This window comes from Ostrea edulis, chromosome 3 (assembly GCF_947568905.1).
Source record: "Ostrea edulis chromosome 3, xbOstEdul1.1, whole genome shotgun sequence".
Taxonomy (NCBI): Eukaryota; Metazoa; Mollusca; class Bivalvia; order Ostreida; family Ostreidae; genus Ostrea; species Ostrea edulis.
The window spans coordinates 37327463-37338806 of record NC_079166.1 but is presented as its reverse complement, the minus strand read 5'-3'; the positions used below and the strand labels follow the sequence as shown (position 1 = coordinate 37338806).

Genomic DNA, 11344 nt, shown 5'->3' with positions numbered 1-11344 from the left:
AATCGAATCTGGAACCCCGGCTTTACTAGTCAGGTACTCTAACCGCTGAGCTTTGCCGGCCAATATCCATATGGCCCTAGCTACTACATTTTCCTCCATTCTTAAATTTTCTTCACCCTTGAAAACACACACAATTAGATTGTTTTTGACCCTGGCAGGACTTTCATCTGAAGTCCAAGGGTGGTTAAAGGGTTTTTACCACGATCTTTAATCTAATTAAAATCAGAAGGAGTAACTTTAATAAAGCACGTTCTGCTGTTATATTGTTTCATTTCTCCCAATAATTGATACAAACATGCATTTTGTATGCACATATTCAAAGCTTCCACTTTACAAATCATCACTAATGAGCTATCTAGTTACGTGATACGTCTGACATGACGTCATATATGTCAATTGCTGCAGCTTCTATGTACATGTATGTGTGTGTGAATAGATTCTATTGAAATTATAATAACTTATACAAAATGGATAGTTAATGCTCCAACATCGATGACATACCGTTAGTATTTTTAAGATTCAGTCATACATGTTTGAACCTGCTGCTGTGCCAAATCTAAAAGAAATTCCCTCAGCAAACATTTATATCAATACTATGCACAGCGACATTGATGGACTTGGACGGAGATCCCGCTCGCAGAAAGGTTGGAATGTTTTGATGATAAATATATCTGAATGACACATTTCGTTTGCAGACATTCTGACTGTGTTCCCTTGTAGATCATTAGAGGTATGTACAATACATGTAGAGTGTTTACAACATGCATTAGCCAATCTAGGCTACGGTAATCAAAATCAGTTCTTCTCAAACCGTTACATGGTAGAGAAGATCTGCTTTTAATTAAATTGATGCATTAACCTACAATGTGTTGAAGGAAACAGCCGATATCGATTTCATTTATGATTTTATTTTTCGGGGGGGGGGGGGGGGGGGGGGGGGGGGGGGGGGGGGGCAGCTACCGGATTTTAAAATTACCAATTCTGCTGGAAATTTATCAATTTCTTATATCGTATAGTGTGCGTTTAATAGGGAGAGAGAGGGGGGACTTGTCATATAATACATGGGGCCAATAGTCAAAACCTCTACCTTACAATCGTCCCACTCACTACTTTAAAAAAAATAATAATAGGTGGGGGGGGGGGGGGGGGGGGGGGGGGTCATTCATTATATTGGGTTTTTTTCCCACTACGCTGGCATGCACCGTCATTTTTAAAAAATAAAGTAAAGCCGTCGTATTTCAACATTTTTGACGATTAATATTAACTTGGATTTTTTTTACTTTAAAGTTTCACATTTTTTTAAAAATATTTTAATCGAAAAAGGGGGGGGGGGTGTAGTCATTTCATACACCACAGTGTCAATACTCAAAACTTCAAGCATGGGGGTATACCACAACATATTGCTGCATATTAAATACAAATGTGCATATATATAAAAAGTGTATGCTACACAGAAATTTCTGTGGTTGCCAGACCCGTGGCGACTTTGATTGCCTCAATACCTGGTAGGCTTTAAGAGTTCTCGAACTGAAGGCAGTCTCTGATTATGTCCAGTCTGAAGGACAACAGGCCTATTAATATGTAAACAGAAATGTTGTTATAATGAATTAGATGGGTTAGATTGCAATATGTAGGTTCGTCATTGAAGATGGTTTTCTGTTGGTTTGAAGTATTTCTAAATTTAGTTCTAAGTTTCTCTGACTTGCCTCCATGGTAAAAGTAAAGAAACTCTTCTTTTTTGTGCTGATTATTATGGCTATATATTGTACAACACAATATAATGGAACTTCTAACTGTTGAATCTCTCCAATTTGTATCAATAGCCTCCATTTTGTATCAATAGCCTGCTGTATGTGCTGTTCACAACTTGTTTATTATGTTTTCATGCTTTCTCGCTTCACCACAATTGACACGTATGACGTCACATACTAATGGCGCGAAAATCTCTAGCGAGAATATGCATATCTGTCTTTTTGCACTTTCAATACAAAATAATCACTAAAGCACGCTTTATATCGAAAAAATAACACTAGCACAATTCAAAACACCACATTTTCATATGAATTTACAAGCAATAAAAATCGTGGTAAAAACCCTTTAACGCACCAAATGTAGCAAAGGAAAGGAGAAAATTTGGGCTGGACCAGAAATTGAACATGGGACCCCTGTATTACATGTACTTAGTAAGATGCTCTCACCATTGAGCTATCCAGACCATATCCAGTTGTAATAGCCCTAACATCTACTGTTACAGTAACAGAAGTAATTCCCGTATTATAGCACTTGTTAGGGCCCAACCATATGTCAGGTGCCCTGTAGGAATCACTGTGTCTCTGTCCATCTGTCAGCACTTTCTCCGTCTTAAAAATAAAACATTCAAAAGAATTATGAGACCTTAATTTTTAACATCAATGAGGTAATACACTTTGTATGTCATGCTTACCTTCAAAGTATTCATTGCGAGGTCCTTTGTGACTTGTTAGTTTGGTATCGACACCAATTCTTATTGCAAATCATGCATTTGCCAAATTATATGCATTTGAACATTTTTAAACTTCTTTTTGATAACTACAATTTGGTAAAGAGCATCGTTAGGACATGGGTGACCTAAATTTTAGATTGAAGGACTCCTGTACCCCTGAGGCCTGAGGGGTGAGTCAAAAACTGCCAAAAATTTATAAATTTCAAAAATCTTTAAAAGAAAAACTAATATTTTAATGCATAGGGATGTAGAACAGCTAGGAATGCCTCTACCAAAATTGTAAATTTCATGATCCCGTAGATAGAGGTTCTGACTTTAGGGCAGAGCCAAACTTGCTATACAGAGTGTACGTATATGCGTAAACTTAAAAACAGTTATAAAAAATCTTTTTATTGCTATACTAAATTGAAACTAAATAGGAGTAGGTACTAGTCCTTTACCAAAATGGTGAATTTCATGATCCCAAGGGGTATCGGGAATTTATATCGAGATGGTGTCAAAATTACTATAATTGTGATTATTGTCTTTATCATTTGAAAGAGTATTTTAAATTTGCTGATATGCTATAAAAACTAAAAATGCATATTTAGGAAAAGCAGGAAAGAATGTACTAAAATTGTGAATTTCATAACCCCAGGGTTTTGTCTTTACTGACAGGTCCAACAAATTAGTTATATCATGTTAATGTTACCTATATTACGTAAGTCTTTCATCAACATTGCACTTTCAGGGGGCATTTTAAAAGATTTAACAATACATTTTATATACGAGCAGCTGAATATATTAATTTATCATAGCAGCTGAATATATTAGAATTTAACTTGGCTTTTTTTTTAGCCCTTGGGGTGTGCGATACTTTATACTAATACTCCTCGGGTGACCGAAGTTTAAAATTCGTTATGCGAGAATATACAATTTTACAGTGTGGAATAAACTTTGTGGGAGAGATATTACAGCAATTTGTTTACGAATTTCCAGGAACCGCCTAAATAGCCATCATTTTCTGTATGGCGCAATCTGACTGGCTGATAGTTCTCATGAATATTCCAAGCAAAAGGTCCTGTGGACATGACTCCCTATGGGGTTATGTCAGATCCTATTGTAGCGATTGTGAGCGTATTCTAGGATCTGATTTTAATTAGATTGGACAGATCACGGACAATGGGTGATAGAAAAAGCTCACTTGAGCTTTCAGCTCAGGTGAGCTAAAAACTAAGGTCTTATAATTCTTTTAAAAGCTTAAGATCGAGAAAGTCCTGACGGATGGACAGAGAGACAGTGATTCCTACAGGGCACCTGCCAAATGTTTGGACCCTAACAAGTGATATATTATGGGGATTACTTCTGTAGAAGTTAGGGCTATAACGATTGGATATTTGCTTGGATAGCTCAGTGGTAAAATCACCTGACTAGTAATACAGGGTTCCCAAGTTCAATTTCCAGTCTACCCCAAATTGTTCTTTCCTGTTACGGCCATTTATTGTTGTACATACCCTTCACTTTTCATCCATTTCAAATTTTTTTGGTGTAGCATACCTCCTTATAATAGCAAAACACTGTAAACAGAATACAGACCAAACTATTGGAGTTAGGATCTTACAACCAACTTGGTACAGATGAAATGAGAGGAAGATGCATATTGTTTCTCAAGGTCAAAGGTCAAGGTTGTAGTACCACTTAATAGTAAAACTTTGTAGGCTAAATCCAGACCAAACTATTGGGGCTAGGACCATCAAACTTGGTTCACATACTCCTTATTCTAAGTGGAGGATGCCGTTTGTTATTCAAAGTCGTAGGTCAAAGGTCAAGGTTGTAGTATTACTTAGTAGGAAAACCTTGTAGGCAGGATACAGATAAATGAACTGTTAGGGCTAGGACCATCAAACTTAGTTTTACACACACCTTATGCCAAGCAGAGGATGCCTAGTGTTTCTGGAGGTCAAAGGTCAAGATTGTTAGTATCACTTAGTAGAAAAACTTGGTTTAGTTTTCCAGATTTTTTCTGCTATGCATATAAGTATTGCCCTAAGATTTTATCATAACCTCCCTCTCGGAGAAATGCATCATCTTTTCACATTTCAACTTAATTCACCATGACCTACTTTAGGGCTAAATGTAGGTCAAATAGTTTTCTGGACTTTTTCTCACCATGGATACAGACTTTGCACTGAAGGTCTAACTGGTGTATGTTGTACCATTTGTGGTTCTCTTGTTTAGCTTGTTAGGAATTTCACACCAATCAATTTCTTCCAATTTTCCTCTAGCTGCCCCATTTTAAAAATAATGTTACTTGCCCGCAGGTGTTTCTACTGTCACTTAGATTCATCTGATCTTGCATCTGTCATAAATCATTGTACATCGGAGCATCTACTAAAACACCTAAATACAGAGTATGTCTTGTAAATGATACTACAGGGAAAGTATATGGTACCAAACAAAGACACCTATTGGTGTCATGCCAAATATAAATGATAACTTGCCATGATTAGTCATATTAAGATACAAACATCCACAAGTAGAGCAGATTCAAGTTTGTTCAAATCATGGACTGTCATATTAAGATACAAACATCCACAAGTAGAGCAGATTCAAGTTTGTTCAAATCATGGACTCAGATTGTAGGATGGGGCCTTAATAGGGGATCATAGTTTTACTTAGTCATATATGTAGGAAATTGTCTTCTCAAGAGCAGCAGTTCGATGATTAGTCAATTGATATGCAAGCATCATCATGTAGTGTAGATTCCAATTTATTCAAATCATGGCCCTAGAGGGCAAGATGAGACCACAATAGAGAATTAATTTTGCAATATGTGAGGAAATTAATCTGCATCATTGATTCTTGTAGTTGTGCAAAATTAACATTTTGTATGGTCATTTATTTGTGGCCATTCTTTGACACTAGTACATCAATATGTTTCTTGTTTTTACATGTATATATTTGAGTATCATTTTCTATTAAACCAATAGTTGTAAAACTCACCGCCATACAATCTTGCGTTTCTGTTTCATGATACATGTAACATTGGCATAAAACAGGACACAGGTGTGCAAGTTGACACTTGCAGGGGTATCTCAATGTCAGGTCATTTTTTCTATTTAGTGGGTGGTAGTAAATGATGAAAATTTAAAAAAAAAAAGCATATAGTCTATTATTGTTTTATATTGTTTCCCATTTAAACAAACATTACCCAGAAATATACTTATGTATTCATTTTACTTGAGTTAATTTGTTTCCTTTATCAATACATGTACATGTAATTTATATACGGTTTTACCAGGAAATCACAATTATTAATATACAAATGCAATTGTAATCCGTCATGCCAAATAGTTGACCAAAGACAAAATGAATGGTCGTTCATAATTTCAAAATTTGATACTCAGTCTTACGAATGTGTTTATAATGGTAGTTTTTGTTCAGTTCAACAATTTACGGGCAAAATTTTGAATACACATGCACATCATTTCTTCTCATCAAACGCAATAATCATTTGAAAGGTAATGCACTATATGAATGACAAACAGAAAAACTGCTATATTGTAAACAGTGGCCTGATTTCTTGGCCATTGTCAGGTAGTGTACAACCTCATTTCAATAAAATGTTATAATTTTAAAGTTATAAGGTTCAAACTTCGCAGAACAGCCCCGGATCATTCCATATCTCATTCTGATATATTAGACAGTTTTCAACTTATTACTTTCTTTCAAGATCTGTGTCATCACAAAACATGTTCAACCAAAATATAAAAGCTTTTTTGTGTTTATCCACATGTTTGTACAACATATCAGTAACTGTTGATAAATTATTATGAAAAGTCATAACGTGACTTCTATAATCACAGAAAAAAATTAAGAACATCAAAAACATATTTTTCATCGAAGTTCTTCATGAAATGATTAATATGGGCCTAGTATTATAAGTATGAATATCATACACTGAACACCTAGTACATATGCTGATCATGTTGTAAATTACCAATCAACTTCTTGGCTTGCCGGAAAGGTCCGAGAATGAGCGATTAGGTTGTAGACAGGTCTAAGCGTCTATTATAGTATTGTAATGTCTCGTTCTGGGTGCTTCGTTCTAGAACTTTCCATAAGGCTGATTCAAGACTAAAATCACGAATTTAAGAAACGAACAGGCATACTTTATTTATTAAAAAATAATTGAAACTTATTTCTTCTATAATATCAAAATCAAGCATCAATAAACAATGGATTTACTTCATATTGTATTATATAAGTTGTCATCAAACAGAGAGAAAAAAGAAACTGGCTTAGATCCGCCAAAGTGTGTCTGCCACTGTACTCTCCTTTTTGCTATTTCAGGGTAGTTTATCGAAAATGAAAGTAGGTTTTTAATTAGATTTACAACATTAACTAATGAAGTAAGTAAGATTCTATTATAGATTGCAGACTTCACCTCACATATGGAACAATATTAAAGGTGCAAGCAGTAACTCTGGAGCAGGCGTTTCAGGGTTTATTGGAAAAAAATTGTGAATTCAATTTTATAAATATAGATACATGTATTGAGAAATAAAAGCCATTCAAACAAAATGTATGTAAATATTAAGTTTCAAGAGGAATGCTGCTGTCTAAATCCACCACTGATGTTTAATTTCACTGCTGATATTTGATTTTCTTTACTTGTTTGTTAATACATTGAGCAACAAACAGATTGTTGGTTGTATCTTTACACAGTCCCCAGGGTTCACTCAGTCCACAGACTATGTAACGGAGGAACTGTCCATCCTGGTCTATGATGTGGACACAGTCATTGTTACCATCAGCTGTAAGGATGTGACTCTGACTGTCTGTGGTGATTCCTCGTGGACAGAATAATTGATTCTTTGGAACAGGAGTATGTCCAGTGTACCTGAATCTCAGTCTCCCTGCCTGATTGACCACCACTACTGCTTTAGCTCCCCAGTCAGCCACACAGATATCCAGGTTCCTGTTCTCACTGATGTATTTAATGCTAAAACGACCAGATGAATAGAGAGGTTTACTTTGATCATTAAACTGAATGGTTTGTTTCTTTGTTGAGCCAGAGTAACGAACAACTTTTGATTGTTTACAATCATCACTGTCCATGATAACCAGGAGACCATCAGAGGAGGTACTGCAGACACAACGAGGATTCCATTTCTTTAATCTGATCACGGTCTGTATCTCTTCATTCTTCACAATGTTCACAGTTCTATCTCTGTAATCAGCATAAACCAGATCCCCACTGTTTGTCACAGCTATGTCTGTTGGAGTGTTTCCTGACTTGGTTCTCATTGACTTGAGTAGTGATCCCTGATTGATGCTGAAGAGTTTCATGGTGCTGTCTTCTCCACTTGTCCAGATTTCTTCATCACTCAGACAGGCCACATTGTCAAGACAATATTCATAACCAGTGTGTATGGTGGTGACAGTCTGTGGTTCATCAAGCAGCTGTTTGATGACAGGAGAGGATGCAGCTTCTGGGGATTTCTGTGTTGTCTTTACACTGTAACCATGTTCTTCTGATCGGACAGAAATCGGTGATAAAGTTCCAAACAGCTTACATAATTTTCCTTGAATTCTTCCTGGGGTGAATTTAGGTAAAGAGGGCAGAATTTTCTGTGGAAGATTTTTGTATTCATCTACATTAGACATAAAGCTAAATACTGTTGACGTGTCATTAGAATCCAAAGCAACATCCATTGAATTAATTTCATCGTTGATTTCAGAGATTTTCTTGTTGACTTCATCCAGATGTTTCTGTAGAGTGTGTAACTGTGTGGTTTTCATCTCCTCCACTTCAGCTTTCAGTTTCTGGACGAGTTTGTCAATTTCTCTGTGGCAGTCCTCTCCATGTTTTGTTATGGCTGTTGAGAGATCTCCACATTTCTTTTCTAACTGACTCATTCTGTTTTGTACATCAGATACAATGTCCTGGTAGGTTGGATTTATTGTTTCATTTAACTCATTTTTCTCCTTGGCGATCTTTTCTTTCTTCTCCTCCAATACTTGCATTGTTTTCAATAATTTATGACCTAAATGTTGATTGGATGCCAGACAGGTACTGCAGACAGGAATGTGACACTGATTACAGTACATTTCACATCGTTCTTTGTCATGAGAGGTACATCCAGGGTAGAGGGGGTTGGATTTTCGAAATTGAAACGTGACAAGTTCATGTTTTCTGGATACATCTGATATCATGTGTTCTCCCACGCAGGCCTTACACAGGTTGATGAGGCACGTATCACAGTACATCTGTACCAGGGCAGTCTCACACAGGTCACATCGCATCACGTCCTGGGCACTGGTACGGGGGTCCATCATCAGATCTGCTTGTGGCCCTTTGTATGAATAAACAACAATGTTTACATACAACATCAGTATTTAAACAAAAGAAAACAAAGGGGCCTCTAGTACACAAGAAATCATGATCAGGACATTCTTCAGCTTCATTTTCTTTCACAGAGAACATTACTAGTTGTATAGTTAATCGATATGTATAAGCTTTTTATCATTGATTTCCAGTGATTCTGTTTTTAAGGTATCTTAGGATAAGGATTGATTTTATAAAACTGTACTTCACTTATCTTGCAACATATACAACAGAGGCTATATTTACATATTTCTCTGCATATAACATGAAACAAGAAAAATCAGATTATTACCGTAATGGCGGCTGTCCTCCCTGGCAACTTTGTGCTTTAATTGATCACGTCACATAGTTGCCTGTATATTCTATACATGTCAGGTTCTGTCAGGTGTTTATTCTTCCTGGTCAATATTTAACTGGGGATTTAAATTGTATATGGAAAGTTTGAGTTGCTTTGCTTTAGACATAAGATTATACAATTTTTATAGTTTATTAACAAAGTCCAACAGTAAATTCAAGAAATATATGAAGTTCAGATTTTTGGACTGAATGGGGTGCATGTTCCTAAAAATGTATACAGGATTTATATACATGTATTAGCTAGCAAAGAGGAGACTACTCTGTTTACTTTGCTGCAATATTTGATTGGCAGAGAAGCTGCAAGTACTGCTGTCCTTGAATTCAAACACCCACTCCTAAAAAAAGAATGATTGTCAAAGTTGACAGTTGCCTGATTTGATGGTGATCAGAATTAGAAATTTTAATGAAAACATATACTTATTAGACAGTCTGTATTTGAAAATAGACACTTGTCCGGTTTTACAAGAAAATGAATTGACCTTGAGGATAAGTTAACTGTAGAATAAAAGTAGTAAAACTGCTCTTAATTTAAGGACATAACTCTTTAGATTAAACATGTGGGGTGGGGGAGCCTAGCTGTTATGTTTCATGGAAGTGTAATATAGGAAAAGAGAAAATTGATGATTTGACTGGAAATTGAACCTGGGACCCCTGCATTACTAGTCAGGTACTCTAACCACTGAGCTTTGCAGGGCAATATCCATATGGCCTTAACTACTACATTTCCTCTCTCCTTAAATTTTCCTCACCCTTGAAGACACACGACCTAGATTCTTTTTGCCCCTTGCAGGATTTTCATCTGAAGTCCAAGGGTGGTCAATGGCACGAAGTGTAATGTAGGAAAGGAGCAAACTTTGGTCTGGATCTGAAATTGAACATGGACCCCTTTATAATAAAGTCAGCTAGGTGCTCTCACCAATGAGCTATCCAGGCCGATATCCAGTCGTTGTAGCTCTAACTTCTACAGAAGCAATCCCCATAATATAGCACTTGTTAGGGCCCAACCATATGGCAGATGCCCTGTAGGAATCACTGTCTCTCTGTCCATCCATCAGCACTTTCTCAGTCTTAAAGAAAAAACATTTTAAAGAATAATGAGACCTTAGTTTTTAGCTCACCTGAACCGAAGGTTCAAGTGAGCTATTCTGATCACATTTTGTCCGGCGTCCGTCTGTCTGTCTGTCCGTCTGTCTGTAAACTTTTCACATTTTCGACTTCTTCTCCAGAACCACTGGGCCAATTTCAACCTAACTTGGCCAAAAGCATCCTTGGGTGAAGGGCTTTCAAGTTTGTTCAAATGAAGGGCCATGTCCCTTTCAAAGGGGAGATAATCACAAAAATGCAAAAATAGGGTGGGGTCATTTAAAAATCTTCTTCTCAAGAACCACTGGGCCAAAAGAGCTGAAATTTACCTGAAAGCTTCCTGACATATTGCAGATTCAAGTTTGTTCAAATCATGGCCCCCAGTGGTAGGATGGGGCCACAAGGGGGGATCAAAGTTTTACATACAAATATATAGGGAAAAACTTTAAAAATCTTCTTCTCAAGAACCACTAAGCCAGAAAAGCTGAGATTTACATGAAAGCTTCCTGACATAATGCAGATTCAAGTTTGTTCAAATCATGGGCCCCTGGGGTTGGATGGGGCCACAATAGGGGATCAAAGTTTTACATACAAATATATAGGAAAAATCTTCTTCTCAAGAACCACTGAGCCAGAAAAGCTGATTTTTACATGAAAACTTTCTGACATAGTGCAGATTCAAGTTTGTTCAAATCAAGGCCCCCGGTGGTAGGATGGGGCCACAAGGGGGGATCAAAGTTTTACATACAAATATATAGGGAAAAACTTTAAAAATCTTCTTCTCAAGAACCACTTAGCCAGAAAAGCCGAGATTTACATGAAATCTTCCTGACATAATGCAGATTCAAGTTTGTTCAAATCATGGCCCCCGGGGATAAGATGGGGCCCCAAGGGGGGTATCAAAGTTTTACATACAAATATATAGGGAAAAACTTTAAAAATCTTCTTCTCAAGAACCACTAAGCCAGAAAAGCTGAGATTTACATGAAAGCTTCCTGACATAATGCAGATTCAAGTTTGTTCAAATCATGGGCTCCGGGGGTTGGATGGGG

At 36.7% G+C, this 11344-nt stretch overlaps 2 protein-coding genes across 2 annotated transcripts in view; one reads left to right on the top strand and one right to left on the bottom strand.

Annotated features, from left to right (window-relative positions):
- Positions 1-11344, top strand: part of LOC125673104 (ataxin-7-like protein 3) — a 46607-nt gene that overhangs the window by 19754 nt on the left and 15509 nt on the right. The gene's annotated exons all lie outside the window — the stretch shown is intronic.
- Positions 6955-9179, bottom strand: LOC130053409 (uncharacterized). Its single transcript, XM_056160612.1, has 2 exons — positions 9145-9179; positions 6955-8820 (listed from the first exon to the last, which is right to left on the bottom strand). The coding sequence occupies exon 2, from the start codon at positions 8801-8803 to the stop codon at positions 7109-7111; it is 1695 nt and encodes a 564-aa protein (XP_056016587.1). The 5' UTR covers positions 8804-8820; positions 9145-9179; the 3' UTR covers positions 6955-7108.